The sequence below is a fragment of the Nymphaea colorata genome, chromosome 8 (genome assembly GCF_008831285.2).
Source record: "Nymphaea colorata isolate Beijing-Zhang1983 chromosome 8, ASM883128v2, whole genome shotgun sequence".
Classification (NCBI taxonomy): domain Eukaryota; kingdom Viridiplantae; phylum Streptophyta; class Magnoliopsida; order Nymphaeales; family Nymphaeaceae; genus Nymphaea; species Nymphaea colorata.
In genome coordinates this window covers 17,881,837-17,904,757 of record NC_045145.1, presented here as the reverse complement: position 1 = coordinate 17,904,757, position 22,921 = coordinate 17,881,837, and the positions used below count along the sequence as shown (strand labels likewise).

At 38.5% G+C, this 22,921-nt stretch overlaps 4 protein-coding genes across 4 annotated transcripts; 2 read left to right on the top strand and 2 right to left on the bottom strand.

The window, feature by feature from the left end:
- Positions 1–59: 59 nt before the first annotated feature.
- On the bottom strand, positions 60–3,283 carry LOC116258344 (30S ribosomal protein S21, chloroplastic-like). Its single transcript, XM_031635449.2, has 2 exons — positions 2,788–3,283; positions 60–334 (listed from the first exon to the last, which is right to left on the bottom strand). The coding sequence occupies exons 1-2, from the start codon at positions 3,204–3,206 to the stop codon at positions 220–222; spliced, it is 534 nt and encodes a 177-aa protein (XP_031491309.1). The 5' UTR covers positions 3,207–3,283; the 3' UTR covers positions 60–219.
- A 3,490-nt stretch (positions 3,284–6,773) lies between these two features.
- On the top strand, positions 6,774–7,469 carry LOC116259294 (uncharacterized). Its single transcript, XM_031637033.2, has one exon. The coding sequence runs from the start codon at positions 6,774–6,776 to the stop codon at positions 7,467–7,469; it is 696 nt and encodes a 231-aa protein (XP_031492893.1).
- Positions 7,470–9,215: 1,746 nt separating this feature from the next.
- Positions 9,216–11,581, bottom strand: LOC116259079 (GDSL esterase/lipase At2g04570-like). Its single transcript, XM_031636695.2, has 3 exons — positions 10,987–11,581; positions 9,584–10,073; positions 9,216–9,467 (listed from the first exon to the last, which is right to left on the bottom strand). The coding sequence occupies exons 1-3, from the start codon at positions 11,572–11,574 to the stop codon at positions 9,277–9,279; spliced, it is 1,269 nt and encodes a 422-aa protein (XP_031492555.2). The 5' UTR covers positions 11,575–11,581; the 3' UTR covers positions 9,216–9,276.
- Positions 11,582–18,460: 6,879 nt separating this feature from the next.
- On the top strand, positions 18,461–22,893 carry LOC116259054 (probable peroxygenase 4). The gene is made up of 6 exons (XM_031636655.2): positions 18,461–18,814; positions 19,299–19,394; positions 19,519–19,607; positions 21,120–21,214; positions 21,998–22,123; positions 22,447–22,893. Exons 1-6 carry the CDS (start codon positions 18,766–18,768, stop codon positions 22,604–22,606), a joined length of 615 nt encoding a protein of 204 aa, XP_031492515.1. The 5' UTR covers positions 18,461–18,765; the 3' UTR covers positions 22,607–22,893.
- Positions 22,894–22,921: the final 28 nt, after the last annotated feature.

Below are 22,921 nucleotides of genomic sequence, written 5' to 3'. Positions count from 1 at the left end.
AATGATCTGTTAAAAGCAAAAACGATGGAACAATCAATTATGACTAGCTCTTTAACGACTAAAACCAAAAAAGTATGAGGTGATAGCTTTTCATTCAATACAAAAGTGAAAACAGTCTCTTCAACAAGTTAACATGCCTCTATAATTGGAGTACAAACACTGTCCCTGCTCACAGCTCGTCATTCGAAAAGAGGACTACGGCATTCGAAAATTCATCAGTCAGAAAGGAAGATCTCCTTCTGGAAGATCCCAGTTATCATCTTCTTCATCTGCAGTCTTCTTTGCACGTGCAGAGTCATCTGCTGCAGATGGCGGGGATGATGGTGTTGACCGCCTGCACACAGACAAATGCATTAAAATGATCATGATCCCTTGGTCATCTAAAAAATTCGTCCTCCAAATGAAAGAGAAAATGCACCACTTAAACAGAATATTTGGTTTTCTTTCTTCAATTCTTTAGGTAGCCCAAGATTTTCAATAAAATTTAAACTGAACTATCCGAAAATCCGCAGATATGAGATGACGGAAAGAGGATATAGGCAAAAAGCAGCAGCAGAGATAACAACTAATAGGTTATTGAAGCTTCCAGCTCTCCTTAATCCACGAAGTTCTCATTCAAGAAGAATTTGGAGCTATCCTGGCAGGAGCAAGAAAAATGTTTTTCTCCATTCTTAAACAGGGAAGTCCCCGCCTATCTTTCATTTCATCAGTAATCAATAGATGATAAAAGGAAACATGCTAGACAAGGTGGAACCATCTGGTAGTTCATCCTTCTAAGGCTAATTGATCACATGTACTATCATATAAACTAAACAACCTTCCCCATAAGGTACCTGAAAACTTAAGAAAGTATACTAAGATTCATTAGTGGACTTCCCAATACCCCTCAATTTTCCTAGTCAACCATCACATGAAATATTCATGACACTCCCTCTTGAGAGGATTATCTTGCTTTGGACTATTTAAACTCTTCATTTTGTTAATCTCAATCACCTTTCAAGCATGTCTTGCTAAGGTAATAGTGAGGAGGAACTGAGTAATCCATGAATATCAGAGAATGCATAACTTGGTGTGAACTTGTAACCTCATGTCACAGATTTATCAGATTTCCTAAAATGTAAAAAGGTTGAGAAAAATAAAAAATGACAAAAACATCTTAGACTCCTATTCCTGTAGGATGTCCAAAAAAAAAAAAAAAAAACCTTCATGATATTAAGGAAGGGAAAGGAAAAAAAAATAGAATGAGAGATTATCATCTTCCTTGTTTGTAGGCAACAATGCGTTCATCATGAAATTAAACACAAGCTATATACTTCATTAACAAGGCATTGATTCACTTGCAATGCACAGACGTTCACACACATAATCAATCAAATTGAAGGTGGCCCGCACCTGATCTTAGACTTGGGAAATGTTAGAATCTCGAGGTACAAATAATAATTTTGATTTGCCAATATTCTGTGATTTGAATTTTGAAGCTAATGATTTTTGAATCACTTAAAAAAGATAAAGAACAAGATTTGAAAACCCGAACACCTCACTTAAGTTAATAATTAAGTAGATAGCACTTTAAAAAAAAATCAAGAAAATGTGAAAACTACGTAGTGATTGAGTTGATAGCTAATATCTGGCACATGCGTATGCATGTAAACGCTATTACCAGTAATTCCGATGCAGAAGTTTTATCCTTTTGTTTGTCAGACATTCCAAGAAGTAAGTTTCCTTCCTCTACACGATTTGCAGTTGAGACGTGTCATAACCAAGAATCATAAAGGTTGCAACTTCATCTCCTTCACTTTCGCAGTTGTCATTGAACTTAAAATCTATAATCTTTGTGTTTGCATATGCATAAAGACAGTTACCTCAAGATATACATTTTTAGGTTTAAATATATATAAGAAGATCAAAAGTAATCCTTTGATGAAATGTTTCACAAGTGAACAAGCCCTATGCTTACAGGCTCATGCATTGACAGATAGCATGCTCATGATTATTCTTCTGTATGGAGCACTTAGCACAACATCAGGTCATGATTGGCTGAATTTGGTTCTCATTGTGTAAACTTATAAGAAACTTTAAATGGGTTAAAATGGATCTTCCTCTAATTGTAGTTAGATAATTGAGTTGAACAATCATCATGAGGGGTCTTGACTTCAAGTGAGTATTAAACGCTTCGTCCCCGGTTTCAGTACTGGAAAGAAAAACTGTCACGAAATACCACAACGCCCATGAGGCTTGACAGACAGCAGAAACTTATAGCTGCCAACGTCCGCGTTGCAGTAGATTCAACTGGAGGGGTTACACATAGAAAACGCCACAAACTTTGTTAAGCACCAAATTCACTTTTATCTTGGTTTGGGCGTCCTTTTTCTTCGCCAAATCACCAATAGCAAAATTCTTGCAATATTAGTCGATAGTAGGTGGATTTCAACCGGCTCTGTGACCTACTCTTGCTTGGCACTCAAAGACAGTATTGTACCAGAACACGGTACTAATTATTAATTAAGGCCAGGGGCACTATTCATTTTCTTTTAATATGATACCATTCAAAAATGATAAGATGATAAAAACGAAGCATCACCCAATAATACTATGCGTCGAACTAAGACCCTCACATGTAGAACACAAGCCAAGTACTTCTCCATGGTCACTAAAACTGGAAAACTACAAAGATTTCCTCTTCTGAGACAGGAAAAGATAGTTGAAATGATTCCATCATCCCACCAGTTAATAAAGGCAAATGGGCAATGGACAGGACAGCAATAGATTTAGTAGTTAGGAAATTACCTCCGGCGGTTGCGCCTTCCAGCCTCTCGGGCCTTCCGCTTCTTCAGCTCCTGCTTGTTTTCAAAGAACCTCCTGCGCTTGCACTCCTGGATAATCCCTGCCCTCGACACCTCCCTCCTGAATCGTCGCAGCAGCGCCTCCTCCGGCTCGTTCTCCTCCACCATTATCTGCACGTTATACGCGGTGACGCTGAAGGCGGTGGTGCTTGGTGGACTGCGCGATGAAGAAGAGGGGAAGGACCCCCAACCCCAAGCGACGGCAGAGAGCGATGCAGCACTCAGCTTTCCGAGGAAGGAAGACGGGAAGAGGGCTCCTGGTTTTGTTGAGGAACACTGGAGGATGACCTTTTGATGGTGTGGAGAAGGAGAAGGTGGAGAGAGGGCGAGACGGGAAAAGGCACCAGACAGAGCGACAGCCATGGATGATGCTTCCCTCCCAGCTCCGTGTAGAGAGAGAGAAACCCACACTCGTACCAAACTGGATGAGACGGACGCGGTTCCCCTTCCCTTTATCAGAAATTTTCACTGACAGGTCTTCTTCTGCAATGTATTCAACGGATAGGCCCGATCATTTTCCTTTATTTAGAAAATACATCTACGGCCTATGTCTTCCAAACCATGCTTGAGTTTGACTGAGCACGTGCTAGGGAATAGCTCAACGCCGGAGTAGCATTGAGTTCGAGTTTGATTAAAATTCGACAAACATATACCATTCGAATGGATCGATTCAACAAACTCGATTAACGCTTAAGCTCGACTTGAGCTCGAACTCAACTCGATTATTTGAACGAGCGACTCATGAACTCGAGCTCGACTCGTTAAGCAAATGTCCTAACATAAACTCATTTACCAGTCGAGCATTAACCCATGCTCAACTCAACTCATTGTTCACCCCTAAGGCTGTCAAAGGGAAACCTTACCCGGATTTACCGCTAGATAAACTGTGAGCAGTTTGATTAATGAGCAAAATCTAAGCTACCTCACTAAGTGATAATAGCAAAGAAGTGCACTTTAACTACTCTGGTTTGTGAAATCATTAGGGACGTCTAAAGTTTTAATCAAGGGTGCATTTGATTGTCTCGAGATAAAAAAAAAAACTGATCTAAGTTTCCCTTTATGTGAGTCCCATAATATAAATAAGCATCAGATTTTAATATTATATGGGAAAGAAAATTTGAGATCCTCAGTTCATAACCAAAGCCAACCTCAGATATGGAGTCCGATGTGAAGGGATCTGACCTTAAATCAGTCATGCGAGATTAAGTTATTAACATGATCCTTAGTCACCTCTGATTTCAAATTAAATTAAATCCAAGGCTATCAAATGCTCTTAAGATATTCAACTACAAACACATATGGGATGGTGTGGGTAGTTGCCCACATCAGCTCCCAATGTTTCTTAAATTATGCATTAATATTTTCAAACATTTGCTTTGTTATATATATATATATATATATATATATATATATATATATATATATATATATATATATATATATATATATATATATATATATATATATATATATATATATGAGTGTCCCAACAAATATGAAAATTTGTGAATGAATGCTTATTTTAAAAAAAAAATCTAGCTCTGCCACTGTTTTAGTCTGATATGCTTCATGTATCACGAGAATAGTTCAAGTAAAAGAAGTTCACAAATTGAGTGTGAGAAGATAACAAGCTACCTTGCAAGATCACTTCAGAGGCCTCAGATCAGCAATGAAATGGCAGCAGCGTCAATGGTTTGCCGGCGTTTCTCTCCTTTGTCAGCCACCGACTCTAACCTTCGCCGGTGTTGATAATCGACGCCACTGTCGTAGTGATATGCCACCGGAACTAAAGGCCAACAACAGCTACTCACAACTCTACCCATCTTAAAATTATTTTCTTTTCCTTTTCATCTCATAAGATCTAACTACATCATCAATTTCATAGCTTGAGCTGCTCAAGAGGAATCTAATTTATATAAGCTTCTCAAATTAGGATCTCCAGTTCTAAGCTATGGCCATATGGAACATCTGGTGACTAATTCCTTAGTTTCTAATCAACAAATCCCAAGTGAAAGTTAAGCACCGCTTTCCCGTTCCATGTTTTTTTTCAGGCCGAAGGTTCCATACTTGTTCCCCTTGAGAGAGGTACCCTCTGAAGCATGTCGCCTGAAATTGGGGGGATAATGAACGAATGCAGCATGAGAGATCATCTAAGGAGCATGGTCTTTCGGACGGCACCACAATTTTTCCTATTTGTGTCGCTTGCAACACGATTCTTTCCATTTGTATAATTCATAACCAGAAGATTCTCAATCAATCACCTCTGCAAAGGGATATCATGTCATCACTCCTCAGAGATGGACAAGGCTTCGTGTTTCTCTCTTTCTTTCTTTCAATCAAAAGATTTTTAAGGCAGCTTTCAGGGTCTACGTTATTATACACACACATATATACAAAGGTTTCGGTACATGGATGAAAATAGATCGTGAATTACATAAGAGAACTTGCAGAGTATAATACTCGTAAAATGATCTCTTGAAACTTTGGGTCCTAACAAGAGTATGATTCTTAGGAAGGAAGTCAAAAAGAAACATAAATGTAAATATAAATAGTTACGCGACAATCAATCTTCCATCAATAAGGAAACGACTACTTTTAAGCCGTTGGCCTTATAAAACATTAAATGTGTAAATAATGGCAATGAACGCTACTCGGCAACAGATATCATCATCATTTAAGCTGTTTGACTGGCCCTGGACAATCACTTTGTGCACTGTTAAAAGGCTACGGTCCGCACATGGCTGAGTATTGATCTTGGTGATTTTCTAGGGTAGGTAATTGCGTTTGCACTACATATGGCGAACCTGGTTATATGCATCATATTAGTTCATGAATTTTCGTGTGTTAATGTAGTTAATGACTAAAATATTCTTAATTCACACTTAAAAAAAAACTTTTGTTAAAGACAAAAAAAAAGTAAAAAAGGTTACCAAAATGTCATTTCTTCCTTTACCGCAAAAAAAAAAAGATATTTACTTACAACCGGAACAGTAATTAAGTCTTCATTTTCATCGTTATTTTATTCAAGAAAAACAGATAGAGGCTTTCTCTTAAATGATAACATATATTTGGGCATCTATGATAACACATCGCTTCAACACAAAACAAAGCAACAGTAAGAAATCATTTATCCCGAGGGTTTTTCTAAACCCATACAAAAAACTACCACAGGATGCAAACTTTCTCTTTCAATGATAATTTAACATTGCTATTTACTCTTAAAAAAACTTCCTTAATGCACAGAAATCACCTCTTTTATGTTTTACTATTCTTACTGCCAAATTGCCAATAAAGATCGTACTCTCGAGCAACTGTGCCACCAAAACTTGGGAATCAGAGCACTAACAGACGATCGTCCGGTCTCTTCAGTACGAGTCCAGTAACCATGTGGCACGGGCACTCGAGCTCCTATTGCTTCTCGCCGATGATGGTGGTGCCGCTGCGGCGGCTCTTCCTCTTTCTACCTTCTCCGACCAATCATCCGCACTTGCTGATTGAAAAAGTCATCATTTTAGCCGCTGAATGCGATGCTTTCTTTTCTATTAGTGAAGAAAAAGGGGGACGACAGCATGCAGCCATGATCAACTACATTCAACAGCGTCCTCTCTCTCTCTCTCTCGACGGCAAACCATGTGCTAAGGCTAAAGCTTTTGCTAAAGAAAGGAGGAAAAGGCTGAGTTGAAAGTGATGCCTTCAAAGCCACGCTCCAAGGACCTAACCTATGTTTGATTTTCCCTCACTTCTCTTTTTCTCCAAAACTTGTTGCGGTCCAACAGTAAAGGCCATGGAGTCCTATCAGTATTTAAGGCAAGCATGGACAGTCACCGATCAGAACACATTGCCTGAGAAATGGCTCCTGTACATAAATGATTTTGTGCCTTCTTATATGAAGCAAAGGCTAGCTCCTCCTAACCGGGCAAGTGGGCAACGATGATGAGAACAAATGTGAAGCTAGAAAGAAGAAGCAGCAGACCCCACATGGACGAACCCGTCATGATCGCCGGTCAGGCTCCGGTCGAGCCGAAGCCGAGGCTGCTGCAAGTCAAGGGGACCAAGAAGACTGCTTGCAGAAGGAGGAAATGGGTGGAGACATTGGGGATTGGGAAGGAGATGATGCACATAGTGGCAATCGTCAGGAGCCTGAGATTGGATTTCAGGTGCTTCGGTGCAGTCCCCACCCCACTTTCTTCTTCTTCTTCTTCAGATGAAGAGGAAAACGCTGATCATGAGGATGTTGTGGTTGATGAGGGTAAAAATTCGGCTCCGGCGGTAGAGAACAATGGCGATGGGGAAAGTGAGAAGATGAATGAATCGGAAGATCAGGAAAGCCATGCTCCTTCTCTTTCTCAGGATACGCAGGTGATAAAGCGGTGCGCATCAGCTCCTGCAAAAGGGTGGGAGACTCGTGGCCATGATCAAGAGAAAGAAGAAGAAGAAAGAAAAGAGGGAGAAGACAGGGCATTGGGGGCTCACAAGCTACAACAAGGTAATCAGGAGCAAAGCGAAAGGCTTATTTTAATGAGTTATGCGCCCGATTTCTTCAGGGTCTCCCCTGGTATCGCAAACAAGACGTGGAATCAGAAATCGACTCGCCTGCTGCACCGGAGTCACAGCCTAATGAGATAACTTCAATTTGGCTTGCTTACTTTCCTTTCTTTTCACACAGTTCCGGTTGTCGATCTAATAAGTGTTCCTTTCCTTGTTTCCTTCGATCGAGTGGCGAAACCGTTGTTTCATTTGTACCTGTGCTTCTGCAAAGAGGTGGGAATCAGAGAATACTGCAGAAGCATCCATGGATCTCCCATGTCTCTCCATAACCATCCTCCATCCTCGCCGCCAATCGACAAAAAAATGGATTTTCTTGCAGAGTCATGAAAGCGGGAGTGCCGCGGATGATGTCAAAGCATGAACAGCTCCTGCTGCTCTTGTTTAAAACTTTTCTGGTTAAATTTCGGTTTTGAATAATCTTCTCCATGTTTGACTAAGATCATTAGTCTTTCGTCGTAACACATTGAACCTCTTTTTGTTTCTTTGTTTTTACTTCCATTGATTTCTTCCGATCCATCAGCGCTGCCTCCATTATGGCCACCACCATCTTCAATTTCCTTTCTAACTGCCACCTCCTTTTAATTACTGCAACCATCCAGCTACTGTTTATCTCCATACCTGGATAATTGGAAGACCGACCGACAAAACTTGGGATCTGAGAGACTAACTAGTTTCAGGTACCCAAAAAGACATTCAGGACTTCGGATGAACGGATCACAAAAACAAACTCTGTCCACAATGTATAATTTCCTAATCTTTGATTTACATCCCACGAGTCTTTTTTGTAGATACTCGACCTCATGCACTTGGAGTTCCTTTGCGTATCTAGCCATTCGTTGTCATTTAAACGGAAGCTCAGGGCGCGTTGTGTACCAGACCTTCGTATGCGAGATTGAAAGGGAATCGCATGGGCCGTTGATTTTAAGGACATCAAACTAAGTTTTAAAAAAATAGACCTTCATAAGAGGAAACAAATCAATTTATTTAATTGAGATCTCTTTGCCTTCCTTTGAGGGTATTGCTATCTCTTTAAAAATATAATTTCGTTACTTTTTTTTTAAACTTAAAATCCACTACCTAATTTTTATTTTTTTTCTAATCTCCATCATATGCTCTTGTTAAAATCAACCACTCAAATAATTTTCATCAAGTCTAGAGTAAAAAGATTTGGTACTAGATATATAATGGATGATGAAGATTTAAGTTGAAAAATATGGAACTTGAACTCTCTTTTTTTTTAAGAGAGCAAAATACATTAAAAGAAACTACTTTATTTATTTCCCCCTCTTTCTCTCTACTTGTAGGATATTTAATTATCTTGAGAAAAACAACTTAACTTCCATATTTTTCAAATTAATCTCTAACTTCAGATTTTCCTTAGAATCAATGCCTAGATGATTCTTATTAAGTTTGGTATATAAGGATTTGATAGTTACTTTATATATATATATATATATATATATATATATATATATATATATATATATATATATATATATATATATGTGTGTGTGTGTGTACTCTGTTTGCTAAAATTAAAACTACTCTCAAATGAGCATGTATAGAGTAATTTTATTTTTAAAAAAGCAGTACAATTATTTTTTAAAGATTAGAATAGCACCAAACATAAGAACTAAGAAATATGTGGACACTAATCTCAATCTTTAAGTTAATCTAGATTTGTAATTGCAGAGCCAATTCGTAAAACCTATCAGGGTAATCACTAATTAACTCTTTAAAAAGTAGGCGAAACTTTATATTGGACGCAATTAATGGGCAGGTACACGCAGCACACACACACACACGCACACACACACACACATATATATATATATCAAACAGAAAGAGATGAGAGGTGTACATTATATATGATGGAAAAATTATTCTATGACAATGGTGGGAGGTCGTTCACCAAATGCTGTGCGAAGATGCGGTTCATCTTCTCCGTGGGGTGGAAAGCATCCCAAAATACATACTTGTCAGCATCCTCACAGGTGTAGGGACTGAGCTTGTTGCACAAATATCCCATCTCCAGCAGCCCCGTCGAGCAGCACCCCAGAGAAACCACATCAAACCCTAATCAACACAGGCCATAGCCAAGTCCCTCCATCAGTTGAAGGTGTTAAACTACTTTGAATTCAATGTCGTCGGTTCTAAACTCCAAATCGACGAAACTTAAGAATGAAACTTACCATGCAAAGATGGCTTCCGAATTGCTTCCAGAAGCACGTCGTAGGGATTCGAGAGCGTCAATCTTATGTCCGGAAGCTCAAGATTCAGCGTCTTCACCATCGCCCCCAGCTTGGCATTGAAAGCTAAGGCCACCTCATTAAGTTCCTCGATACACTCGCTCCCCATAAAGAAGTTGGTAGTTCTTTCCAATGGCAGGCAGCCCATGGGGGCGATGCCGCAGAGACAAATTTTCCGGGCGCCCAAACCGTGCAATTGCCGGATGAATCCGGCGGCAATCTTCACCAGAAAGTCCTCATACTCCTCGACGCTGAATTCTGTTCGTCGTTGAGGCATTGCGTAGTAATTCTCCAGGAAGTCGTTTGTTCCTATGCTGATTAAGTATAATGCACCGTTGATCGTCTGCGTTGCCTTGTCCTCCCCTAAGAAATGTTTTAATCGCTTCTGATAGTCCTTGAAGTACTCTACCTCCTGCCATAATGGTATAACATCCTGTTGAAGAAAGAAGCATTAGATCTTGTACGTATTAGTTACAAATCATTAAGAGCATCATTAACAATGAGGACCCCTTTGAATTCCACACATACGTAACTTGAATCCTCTTGATGGCTACAATTTAGAGAAGAGCCGAATCTTTGCCCTCTGCACTGACCATACTTTGCAGAAAAGGATATAATATATATATATATATATATATATATATATATTATAACGTTTTCCATTAAAAAAATATTACTAGGAACATGTGATAAGGAGCATACATAAAAAAGGAGTATTCGTAAAATGAATAGAATATATAGGGGAGCGGTTGACTTGGACGTCTTTTCCGGATTTCCTCGCATTGGCTTCATCTGGGTCTTGTGCATAAATTCGAAGCACGGGGAGCGTCAGTCTCGAATGGAGTTCCGTTGTCAGTTGTGAACAAAAATTTCATTTTCAATCCATCAATCACAGGTGAGTTCACCATCATAACTCATCCCTTTTGTCTCCATCTTTATTAAAAGAACGAGAAAACTAATCCCGACCCTTAAGAAATAGAACAATTTCTTGCAACGATTCAGAATATTTGGCGGAATCACATAGGAGCAGCCTCGAATTGGCAAAACATGAACCAGACGTAATCAATTTAAAGGAAGCAAAGTTTTTGAAAAAGTGAAGGAACAGAGTTATATGATTCATGGCCGATTCATGTTTACTAGGCGTTTTGTTTATACTCGAGTCCGAGTAACCCGAGTGGTTTTCACTTTCTATGAAGCAGAACCACGACCAGCTCCAGAAAATGGCGGATCACAGGCATTGATTTGGAAGGCCGTGGTGCTGAAAGTGACCAAGGTTCCAGCACGACTCTCTAGTAGCAGAACACGGCTCAGTGCCACACTAACGATGGGCGGAAATCAGGGCTTACCAGCACGTCAGAAGTGGCGTTGTCGTAGCCAGTTCCGGCAGAGGCAAAGCTGACTCCGGTGGCGAAGTCGCTGATATTGTACATGGGATCCAGGTACGCGGGGATGGCAGGCTTCACCCCCAGGAACTCGCCGACGAAGTCGGTTCCGAGCCTACCATTCGAGAATCGTCCCGTCGGCCTCCCCTGGAAGAAGTCCCGCCCGTAAGGCTCGAAGTCGCTCTTCAGCACGGTGTCGATCTGGTTGTTGTTCCCCGGGTCCACCGTCGAGTCTCCAAAGACGATCACCGCAGGCACTTTTCCGGCCATACAACCCGCCGGAAACGTGCCACTGCCACACACGAGGAGCCAGAGCATTGAGACCAAGACGCCGCGCGTTGTCATCACTTCCCAACTGCCCTTCCGCTCCTCCTCCTGCTTGTGCAATGCGGGGGGCATTAAAATATGAATCCCCCGAGAAACACAACGCGCCATACCGTGCAATAAGGAGGCAGAGAAGCGGAGAAGGGCAGTAAAAGGTTGGGCTCTTTCCTTCTTCTTCTGCCCTGTAGCTTCTTTGAAACAAGAGAAAGTAATGGTGAAAGATGCCATTTGTTGAAAACACCAAACCCCACTCATATCAACACACGCAGACTCCAAATCGGGTGAAAAAGACCAAACCGTTTGATACTAGTGCAGCTGCCAAAGCATTCATTACTCATTATCTCTCTCTCTCCAATACAGAGGGGGCGAGTTAATGGCTGTCCGGCCCAGGTTGCAATGCATGTGCTGTTACACAAGTTTTAAGACGTGGAGATGCGGTTTGATTTACCGGAGATTCAGAAGCAAAGTAAGGGAAGGCAGAGAACAAAGGAGTCCCCACTCTAGAGAGATCTATCAGAGGACATATAGAAAGGTGTGTCCGCGAAGCGAGAGGCAGACCAGGGTCCCAAAGAACGTAGGAGTAGGTGAAGACAGAACAAGAAATAAATTGACAGAAAGCGACATGACTTTGTGTTTAGTGGCTGCAGCGATGCATGCGAAGGAGATGGAGAAGCTCTGATTGTTGCTGCAACGCTGTGAGCAAGCGGACGCTGAACAGTGCCATTAAAATTCAGCACCAAACTTCTTCCGATCTACTGTTCTTTTTTCAAGAGGTAGATTTGGCTTTGAATTGCATCGAATACTTTCTATCGGATCATCTCGAGATGTAAAAGTACTTTTGCTTTAGCCTGTACAATGAGCATTGTCAACATCGGTTTTACAACACCAACTCCTCTGCGGGTGAGGCCCATCTGTCGACGGTTCTTAAACGAGACTACTTCGTCTTCAATTGGTGAAGAGCATTCATTGTACTATTAACCAAACAAGAGATGGAGTGGTTTCCGATTTGAAACTTAATTTCGCAATCGATGCATATGCATCATAATTCATAAATGCATAAAACTAATGAAAATCCTTGCTTTGAAATGCATATTATATAAATGTATAGTGTATAGTTATATACGTAAAACATCAGTTGCTTTCATGTAGCACATGCATATAACATATATGTGGAGTATACGATCAAATTGGCAATTCTGTGGGAGTCGAGCAGTCAGCTTAGCGGAGAACCAGTTGTTGATATTGTTTGAATTCACGTAAACATGCAGAAAATTAGACTAACCTTCGGTTGGGGAGCGTATTTGAGAAGAAGAAAGCAAGCATTCCTAAGAAAGGCGAGGGTGACGCAGCTGACCATGATGAAATCACATGGTGGACAAGCATGACACTGACAGTTCACGACAGTTGAATAAAAAAACTACAAAAATTAGTGCAACTGTGGACGTAGTTTTGAAGAACATTTTATTCTTGACGAGAAGGAAGAAAATACCGTTCAGTGATATTCACTATTTTTAACCAATTTCTTATTAATTTGTTGAGGGAATTTTGCGTGTTATGGATTGTGAAATTTCAGTTTTTCATGGTGAACAGAAGCTTTCTCCTCATTCCCCACTCTTGGGGTTCATGATTGCTTTGAACTCAGAGTACACGGTTTGCAATCTACAGACCAGCTAAACCAGCTATATTAAGTCCCTCAAGACAAAATTTAAGTTTAATTTTCTTAAAGATAACATAGTCTTCTAAAAAATATTTTTATTCTTCATTCATGAAGCACGTTTATTAATTAATTTATAAACTAAGGTTTTTTATTTGTAATTTCTCAAACACTAGGTAGTCAGGAATAATTAACTCAAGAATTATTTATAAATTTCTTTTTTTGAACATCTACTCTTGAAGCTTCTGGCCCTGAACTTGTGAGTTTTAAATTTCACGAGTCCCCAAGCTTCAACCTTCCAAACATGTTTTGACTGTTGCCCCTAGAATCTCGAAAGCTGCAGCAGCCTAGCTATGTCCCTCAATTCTGCTTGTTTTATGTTCTTGTCCAACATAGACTTGTTAATGAAAGTTTACTTGCTTTTTTTTTTAAATAATTCACATCTCTTGGCGAACATTGTTTGATAAATCTTGGTGCAGTCTCTTAATCACAAAACCATTAATGTTCTCGAAAATAACAATGGCTCGCCGGCTTAGAATGCAAGAACATCACCTTTTGATTATTGCTTCTGCTCTCAGTAGCAGCTTAATTTAACTTCTGTTCTCTTTGTTCTTTCTCCGATTCTGGATTTCAAAAAACTTAGTGCTTTCATAAGAAACAAGCGTTGCTTCTTGTGAAACCTTTTTTTTTTTAGTTCTAGGCTCATTAACTCACCTCCAACTTTAGACTCATAGGTTTCACAAGTTAGACATGCAGCTAGCATTAGGTCCTCTTACTTCAAGACTAACTTCCTCCCATTGTCAAAAAAGAAAAGAAAAACAAGATTATTATTACTTTTCCCTCTTTTTTGGGGTGAACGCGAAGTTTATGAAGCCCACTGCTCGAAGAGAGGCTCCTTGTCCCCCTAACCTCCAAGATTCAAAGCTTGTTTGAGGATCAATATGATTCATAACTCAGAAGATCAACACAGCAACCCTTTATGTGCACCGCAAGCCGCGTGCACCGTATGCAGTAAAGGAGGGAAAGACATTTTGATAATTTGTTAAAGAGAAATGTCTTTTATAGTATTTTTACTTTTTTTTTCATTTTCATTTTTGTCTTTATAAATTTGTTTTCAATGTGAACTAAGAGTATTTTAATCATTAACCATACTAATACCTATGTTAGTATGCATATAGCACACATATTAAGGTTGACAATGGTCTAGTTTAATTTGAAGCGGATAAAAAGCACTCAAACTATTTTGATCCCCAAGGCTTTGAGAGCCTACTGGTTTACGAATTTTTGACTTATAAGCCTGTTATGAAAGTTATACATAAATCTTATTAAGAAAATCATGGTTAATATAAGTCACTCTGTAACAAAGATATTATCACCTAGAAACGAAGACATTCTTGGGAGCCAGATTTAGACAAAGAAAATATTATTACATAACATTAACTTCTGTCCGTCATACTTTGGAATGCGGGGAACATATTAATCATCCGTTCATTTGTCGCTCGTGCATTTGAATGTGCTCAGCTCACTCCTACTTCCTCTGGTTCTCTTCAACTTCATCCTTGCAAAATGGAGAAGGAAGCTTTCAAGGAAATGAAGACCTACACTCATCGTCTGATTACCTTCTAATTGAGTTAAAAAATTTTGATAGCTAGCTTATGAACAAGGTCCAGTTTGGAATACATGAATCAGAACTTCGACCAAAGAGGTGATCCTGCTTAATATGTTCCAAGTGTAGAGTTTGATCCCAAGTAGATAGGCTTCCACTCTTTTATAGAAATTTGTGGGTCAAGAGTACGCCTCATACTTTATATTTAAAGATGGTCAGCATCTCTTGTGTTTGTCTTGTTGGAAAAATAGAATTTTAATGTGTCTGTGGACATGACAAACTCCTTGCCTTTCGAACCACGTAAATCTTCGTGTTCATGTGTTTGTTTCTTCTTCATCTTAGTTTGAACTCACTCTGTGAAGCATAAGTGCCTGGCCTGTGGATGTACATGGACTGTTAACAGCTTCCCCCGGAGGAATATCTTTTTAGCATGGAGACTGGCTCGCAACGCATTCAAATAGCAGGTTTTCAAAACTCAGCTATGGCTTGACAGATCGTCCAATGAACCCCTCATCAATTGAGGGCGTCTTCTTCTCGAGTCCAGGCTTATCAAGCTTAGATTTCACGTCATCTCGCAGTGTTTCCTTTGCAAAAGTAATGTTGAAAATGAAGACGATTTGTTCTTTAAGTGCAATGTTGTTCAAGGTATCTGAAAGGAGATCCTTAGATGCTTTGGAGTGAACCAGCTTCCTCCTGAATGCCTTGTTTGAGGGCTCAAATGGGAAAGCTTTTCAATAACAAGATACTTGGAAAGATCGTCATCATATAATTAATCTGCAGGCAGGGGTTTACTGGTTTTGCTGCTCTCATTGTCGATGCTAATGGTATGGATAAATAGATTCGTGGAGAGAAATGTTTCCGATCAAACTCAAACTCGATGTCCAAGATGAGCACTCAAGAAAACAATAATGCCTGTGCTTATGGCTTGCCAAGTGTCTACGGTTGGTGGAAAACGATTGCGACTTGATCAGAATGGAAACTGGTTACGTATGCCGTGCTGGTGCAGGAACTTTCATGCTTCGGTACGTTTGATAATAATAATGCCTTCATTTAAATAAGAAGAATAAAACTTTTTGTTAGGATAAAAAGGAAAGTCTGAAAAAGTTTTAAAAGGATATTTTTTTGATAATTTTAAAAAATATTCTTTTTTTTTTCTTTTTCTTTTGGCGTGTGTATGTTGCGTGAGCGTCTAGCCGCTCCAAGTGAATGCTTGGACTCGTGCTTATAACTTTCATTTACCCTCTCAAAATTTAAGCAAAAAAATGTAATTAGTAAGCTTCTTAAGAATGAAACATTTTTAGAAGCTAAAGTTGAAGATTATGAGAAAGAGCAATGTCGCTTTTAAAAGCAAAAGCTGAGAAAGAGCGTGGGTTGCTAAAAAACCGGCTCCGGTAGGCTTGAGGAGGCCCGTTAACAAATAGAAATTTAATTTTGTTTTTATTAAAAATATATATTTTATTATTTAAAATATATTTTATATTTAAAAAATATTTTTTATTATAACTAGACCGAACTCGGGTTCGAATATCAAGCCCGCACCCGGATTTAAGTTTCAAGCATCAAACCGACCCAAACACCTAGGTCTAATTGCTATGGTCTCACATGTACATGAAAAAAAAGAGAAATTGATATGTCACATGCCATCTAGTTAGTCAAACAAGAAAGTCAGGCCTCTTAAGTTCTTGTTAATATTTTATCCAAAACATGAACATTTAGAAATATTATAAACTAATTTCATATAAAATGTTGTTTTACTAATAGTTATTGACTTTTTTACTTTTAAAACTTTGGGTCATAAACGCGGTTCGTTCGTTTCTTCTTAAACTAAAAAATGATTAGTTCAATATAAGTTTCTCATCGAGGTCATTCTTAAGATTATTTGTATGATGTCAGATTGCTTAAATAAGGTACTTTTATCAATCAATCAATCAATCTTTCAATCTTTCAGGGGTCTAGTTTTCGTTCATGGCATAATCCGGTTCAAATCTTATCGTCTGAGTTGTCTTGAGCTAATCTAACAGCAGATAACGTCTTCATGATAGTTCACCAGATGACTATCTTTCTTTGTTTGTCAAATAAAAAAGAAAGACAAGCTTCTGTTCTTAACGTGTCTTTTGCCGTTGATGCATATTATACACCGGCTACTCAAAAGTCCAACCACAATTCTTAAACGCGGGATCAGCCGCAAAATAAACGAAGTTACTTACTTTACGTTGATAGTCTTACACAAGATAGATCACGATCTATCCCGTGCTCTCAGTTTCGTTTTACCAACTTATTTTAGTTTGAGTGAGCACGAGGAAACCCACCAATTTGCGTCATGCATTGGTCGAAAGACACACAAGGGTTGGGCCGAACACGTGATATATAAGAAATAAGGTTGGTAAATAATGTTTACTTAGAAAAAACTGTATGTAGAATCTCAATGTTATATATGTATCCAAGGTTTGAACTTGCTTAACAAGAAAAACTGTATGTAGAATCTCAATGTTATATATGTATCCAAGGTTTGAACTTGCTTAACAAGACCAATTATAACAACCCGACCCATTCCATAGCAGTTTCGCCTTCAACCTCAAAAAGAATAAAAACCCAGACAATCATTTCATTAATGACCCTTTTTATAAGTCTTTGAAGAGACTCTCATAATCTTAAATACATGATTAAATTTTTAGAGCGTTACAATTCACCCTCCTCAAAGCACACGCGTCCGCGCGTGTGGAACCCTAGATCTGAGTGTTGAAACTGTTCTGATACCACTGTAACAACCTGACGGTCTTGAGCTCGGGTCCCTGGTTCGACGGATTTAATCCGCCCTCTTAGCCTTTTCGGTTTCAACCCTGAAAATGTTAGGAACCAGGACAATCATGTTATTAATGACTTTCTTTATAAGCTCTTGAAGATCTCTCACAATGAGACTAAACTTTTGAGCCGTTACATTACACCAATAATACTTTCTTTTAACTAGAATATCATGTTTGTGACCATTTATAGCTCAAAAGAGTAATATTATATTGAAGCATGACAATAATTACAAGATTCAAACTGCTAACTCCTTCCTTAAAATTGTTATTTGGCAGTCATCGTGTATGAAAATTAAAAAGCCCTACCAACCAAAAAGAGATCGTGATAAGCAGAAGGATGTGAACGTTGGGGAGAGAGTGCAAGAGATAACGGTTTCTTTAATTCAAAGAAAGAAGACCTTTTAACTTCTACTTTTATAAATTAACATGTCAACCTGAAGAGTGTTATCTTTTAATCATCCACACGAAACCAATGACAGCGGAATCCCTAAAATCCTCCTGAATTTTAATGAAGTGCGGAGGGAAGACATCGAAGTTTACCAAATCTCACATCTGCTTCTACAATATTCTCAGCAACATTGCGACTTGCGTCAAACTGTAAAATGGCATCACAGCGACAGACTTTCAAAGTTTTATATACATAACAAGCAGCTATTAGACGTTCATAAGCCGGATTTTATGAGAATTGTCTATGTTATTGATTTTAAAGAGATTTAACAGTAAAAATTAAGTTGGAAAAATTTGTATTTTTAAGTGACTGAAATGTCTTTAAGTCAAAGAAACAAATGAATTTCTTTATGTTTTTTTGTCTCTTTTAAAATGGATTCTAGTCTATTGAAAATACAGCTAAATTGAACTGTCACCATTTCATCATTTTAAAATCAATGCCCTCACAATTCCATGAATGCATATTAAAGTTTGGTATCGATTGGTTTTCATGTTTATATATTTATATGTGTGTGTCTGTGAATGCACATGCCGAAAGACTGGGAAAGAAGACGTGGAAGGCAGTTTAAACAAGAGCGTAATCCCCTTCGTCACCTTAGCTTCTGATGAAACGTCCAAGGAACAGTAGCTGGGAATCGGAGGCAATGTTCCGCTGAGGCCGGTCGGTTTTCTGTCAGAGCTTCTTTCCTCCCTTTATAAGTACAGCAGATATTCGATTCTATTTGAGATCAGAAGGTGAAGCTTCCTCTCTTGATTTTCTCTCGGCTTTTCTTGCTTTCATGTCGGTTTTATGAACCAACGGAGCCAGAGGCTGTTTCCACTCGTTTGTTGATAAAGCATCACTCTGCTGATATAAAGCTGGTCCTTGCTAGTTGCTGCGCTTCCCCCTCTTCTTGATAGACATTTTAATGGATGCTGCCGCTCAAGGTTCTTCTTCTCCACAGACGGCTGGACCAGGTAAGCATTTCTCTCCTCGATTTCTTATGCAAGATGTAAGTATGGAAAACAAAATGAAAAAAAAAAACAAACAGAAAATATGTACAGAAGGAAGGAAAGATAAGAACGAAGAACAATTGACAAGGTTCGTAAAAAAAAAAAAACAATACTTACATTCACGGGCAGAAAAATGGCTCTCCCCTCTTTTTCTTGGTGTCATTCAGTTACTCAATACACTATAAAATTTCAGTCTTAAGAAATATATATAAAACAATATCGCGTCGATTTCAAAGATATGGTGGAAGATTTTAACGTAAAATTTTCAGGGATTCTTTCTTCATTTGGTGTTGATTCCAATAAAAGCAAAAAGATGCATGCCTTGAAGATCTTTAACAGAAAAAATCCTGAAAGATTTTTTTTCCATTTGTTATAGATTATAATACACTGTGTGTATGCTCATTATAAAGCGACCATTTCTACTGCTGCTTACATGATACATCTGCAGACGACGATATGGAGAACGAGAATGTTCTTATGAAGCACGTTTCATTCTTTGACAACAACAACGATGGGATTGTCTATCCATGGGAGACCTTCCAGGGTGAGTTCCATTTCCTTTGCTTTCGGTTTACCTCCATTGTTTTTGTGTAAATTTTTTATACTTTCTTCTTCCTTTGTTTGGTCAATTTTTTGTTCTTGATTTTGTCTTACCATGTTGGTTTTAGGATTTCGATCCATTGGCTGTGGTTTGTTGCTGTCTGCTGTCAGCGCCCTCTTCATAAACACTGCTTTGAGTCGTAAGACCATTCCTGCGGTGAGTTCTTCAGATCTATCTGCATCGTTTCTTTCTTAGGTTTTCTCGTCTTGCTTTTGATGATTATTCCTCTGCACCTGCCATACATTTTCCAAACAGCCGCATCAAACAGGCTGGAATTTGAAGCGATCGATATCTTTTTTCGTGTTCTGCGCTACGTTTTTGTGCCATTCGTTTGTATTCGATTCTTCTTGCCTTCTGACTCGGGCTTCTCGATTCTCTCTCCTTTGCTCAAGTGATGCTGTCATCAAATTTCTAATGTTTTTTTGCATCGTGACGTAAGATAGAAGGAAATAAAAATCGATAAGACAGTTGCCCATGTTTGTGTCATACCACTTACCAGTGCAAAATTTGGTCGCTATTTTATAACTTTTTTCTTTTCTTTTTGTGTCATAGTTGCCTTAGTGGTTATAACGAGGTGTATTCTTCACAATTATTCATGTTGATGTCTGATCATGTAAAATTTTTTCACATTTGAAGAGAAGATCATGTTGATATGACCAGTCACATCTTTTCTAACTAGTTTTCACTAGCTAGATTCAATGTTTTGAAGGGCCCATTCAAGAACTTATTTTTTTGGTTTTAACATTTTTTTTCAAAAAACTTATTTAAAAAAAAAGCATTTTTTAAAGTTTTAAACAGGCATTTAATTTATTGCTTTTTTTCACATTAAAAAAAAAACACATTTTCTATGACTATGCTTAGAAGTAACTAATTGGCATCTCATTCTCATCTTATCCTGCACTGATTTCTACTTTTTTTTTTTTCTCCCGAGCTTTTCAAATTTATGCATACCGTGCGGATCGGTTTTTTTTTTTCTTCTTCTTATTAAGAGGGAGAAGGGCAAATTCTACGGTCCTTCACAAGGATCAAACTAGTGCATTTTTTTTAAACATGATGATCTAAAATTCCAGCATAAATTGGTTTTCTCATATTTTTTGTGTCTTTTTCTTCCGATGGATACTCATAGTTTTCTTAAAAGCAATATATAGTGAACATATTATATGGGTAGCTCTTGGGTGCATTTTCTTTTGCCATAAATTGGTGCATATATTCTGGGGAAAGTTATATTCCAATTTATGCTGTGATTGGTTTGCCATAGACTCCTATATTAATAGGAGCACAATTCTCTTATATAAGGGTGGAGGCAGGGCCCCTCAGATTTTTAAAAATTCAAAAAGTTATACTGTAAATTTTTAAAATTATAGTTTAATATATTTAAAATTTTTGAAAACTCTAATTTGGTTCCTGTTAAAATTTTAAAACTATAATTCTACTTCTCCAACTAAAAATTCGTGGCAGAAAAATTCATGGCCCTGCCACCAAACATATAGGACTTCTAATATAGTGAAACAAACTCTTGTGTGACCATAGATGTAGAAAGGCACTTTCTTGTTGTGCTCTTTATCTCTCTCTTCTTCCTTCTTCCGGATATTGAAGGAAGCGAAAGGGCCTAAGGCTGCTAAAGATTGCATGTCCCTAACATTTTATGTCTTTTGTGAATTTGTGAAGGGAAAGAAGTCTTCACTCCTCTTCCCAATCTACATCGAAAATATCAACAAATGTAAGCACGGAAGTGATTCAGGAGTATATGATTCGGAAGGAAGGTTAGTTGACTTAGCTTCTTTATTCTTTAAAATAATAGTCATTTATATGTAGGAGCATGCACTGAAGTGATTCAGGAAGATTGGTTGACTTGGTTTCTTTATTCATTATATGTACAAGCCTTAATTCGTTCATCATGTGGTTGCCCATTCATGTGTCCCACCAGCTCCTTGACATAGTGACCCAAAGAAAGATCCAAATAAAAAATAACATTATGATAAAGGAGTAGTGACATCCAAATTATGCTATTATAGCCATGTTCATCCAATCTCACGCGAGTTTATTGAAAAATAGATGTAAACGCTAAACTTATTTATTTGCAAAATAAAGCGTGGACTCCATTCTTGCAAGTGACATACTTTCGTTTCGTTTCTTTGATTTTGATATAAAATTATAAAACTTAGTGATAACTCCGGAATGGTCTGAATCCGCTAGCTACAACATCTTTTCAGCCATGCACACCAAACCCATCATGAAATTGAATGTTAATATAATACATCATTCAAGTGAGATGCTTTTGGAAAATGTGTTCATATAATACATCATTCAAGAACACCATGTTCTTGTTTTTAACATAAACATAAACATTATTATTAAATTTAACATTTTCAACACTCTACATAATCATACATGTGTTCCAGAAAATGCAATGTTCTTCTTATCAAACGCGCGCTCTAAAACTCAAAGGAAACCATATAGAATTAAACCTGCATCCATCCACAAACTTGGTATCACGCTGTGACAGCAGGAAGTAATATATCGCGTTGTAACTCCGTGTCATGCAGGTTCGTTCCAGCAAAGTTCGAAGAGATTTTTAGCAAGTATGCTGTCACGCACCACGATGCATTAACAGGGAAGGAGTTGAGCAACATGTTGAAGGCAAATCGAGAAGCTAAAGACTACAGAGGATGGTAACCCGCTTATTTTCTTTGTTTCCTTCGGATACTGTAGTTGTATCTACGTTAGGTGCAGCAGCGGCCGATTTAATGCAGCCCCATGCCTTGACCACCATTAATCTACCTCAACACACAGATGATGGACACTTAACTTCATTTCAAGATAGCGTCTCTATCTTCCTGTTCAAGTTAAGGTCTGAAATGAAGCTAAGTTAAAATGGAATGTTGAGGTAGCAGGGGACTGCAGTCACTGCACAATCTACGCCTCTGCACGACAATGGCGGCGTTTTGTTGCTGTAGACGCCCACACCTCTTAATTTAACAACATTATGATGCAGGGTGGCCAGTTGGACGGAGTGGGAGATCTTATACTACCTCTGCAAGGACAAGGACAAATTGCTCCACAAGGAGACTGTCAGGGCTGTTTATGATGGCACTCTCTTCCATCAAATGGCGAAGAAGAAGCGTTTGTCTACTGGTGATAACAAAAGGAACTGAACGAAGATCAAGTTGGGAACTTCATGGTGGATATATAGAGTGCTAAGCCTTTGCAGTTTCTTCATTGACAGGCCCTTTGCTTTAATGCTTGATAGTTGATACACAACAAGCCGCTTGATCATGTATTGGTTTAATTTAACGTCAGTAGATTAACTGACAATAAATTTGTGACGTGGAAAGTAAATTTTTATGTGACATTTAATGGAGCTGTCCTTTGTTCCTTCTTAATTTTATGTAACAAGGAAGTCTGTGCGACATAGAGATGGGGGTTGGATTAAAACCTGAAAGTGGAAAAATGTGACTTCAACAACCTGG

What these genes read in the sequence shown, in the direction of transcription:
- LOC116259294 (XM_031637033.2), top strand. Translation starts at nt 6,774, where the DNA reads ATGATGAGAACAAATGTGAAGCTAGAAAGAAGAAGCAGCAGACCCCAC.
- LOC116259079 (XM_031636695.2), bottom strand. Translation starts at nt 11,574, where the DNA reads ATGGCATCTTTCACCATTACTTTCTCTTGTTTCAAAGAAGCTACAGGG. An exon ending in ACGCCACTTCTGACGTGCTG is followed by an intron (nt 10,074 to 10,986) that starts GTAAGCCCTGAT and finishes TTTCTTCAACAG; the next exon opens with GATGTTATACCATTATGGCA. An exon ending in TCGGAAGCCATCTTTGCATG is followed by an intron (nt 9,468 to 9,583) that starts GTAAGTTTCATT and finishes TGTGTTGATTAG; the next exon opens with GGTTTGATGTGGTTTCTCTG.
- LOC116259054 (XM_031636655.2), top strand. Translation starts at nt 18,766, where the DNA reads ATGGATGCTGCCGCTCAAGGTTCTTCTTCTCCACAGACGGCTGGACCA. An exon ending in TCCATGGGAGACCTTCCAGG is followed by an intron (nt 19,395 to 19,518) that starts GTGAGTTCCATT and finishes TGTTGGTTTTAG; the next exon opens with GATTTCGATCCATTGGCTGT. An exon ending in GCTAAAGACTACAGAGGATG is followed by an intron (nt 22,124 to 22,446) that starts GTAACCCGCTTA and finishes ATTATGATGCAG; the next exon opens with GGTGGCCAGTTGGACGGAGT.
- LOC116258344 (XM_031635449.2), bottom strand. Translation starts at nt 3,206, where the DNA reads ATGGCTGTCGCTCTGTCTGGTGCCTTTTCCCGTCTCGCCCTCTCTCCA. An exon ending in GGAAGGCGCAACCGCCGGAG is followed by an intron (nt 335 to 2,787) that starts GTAATTTCCTAA and finishes GTCTGTGTGCAG; the next exon opens with GCGGTCAACACCATCATCCC.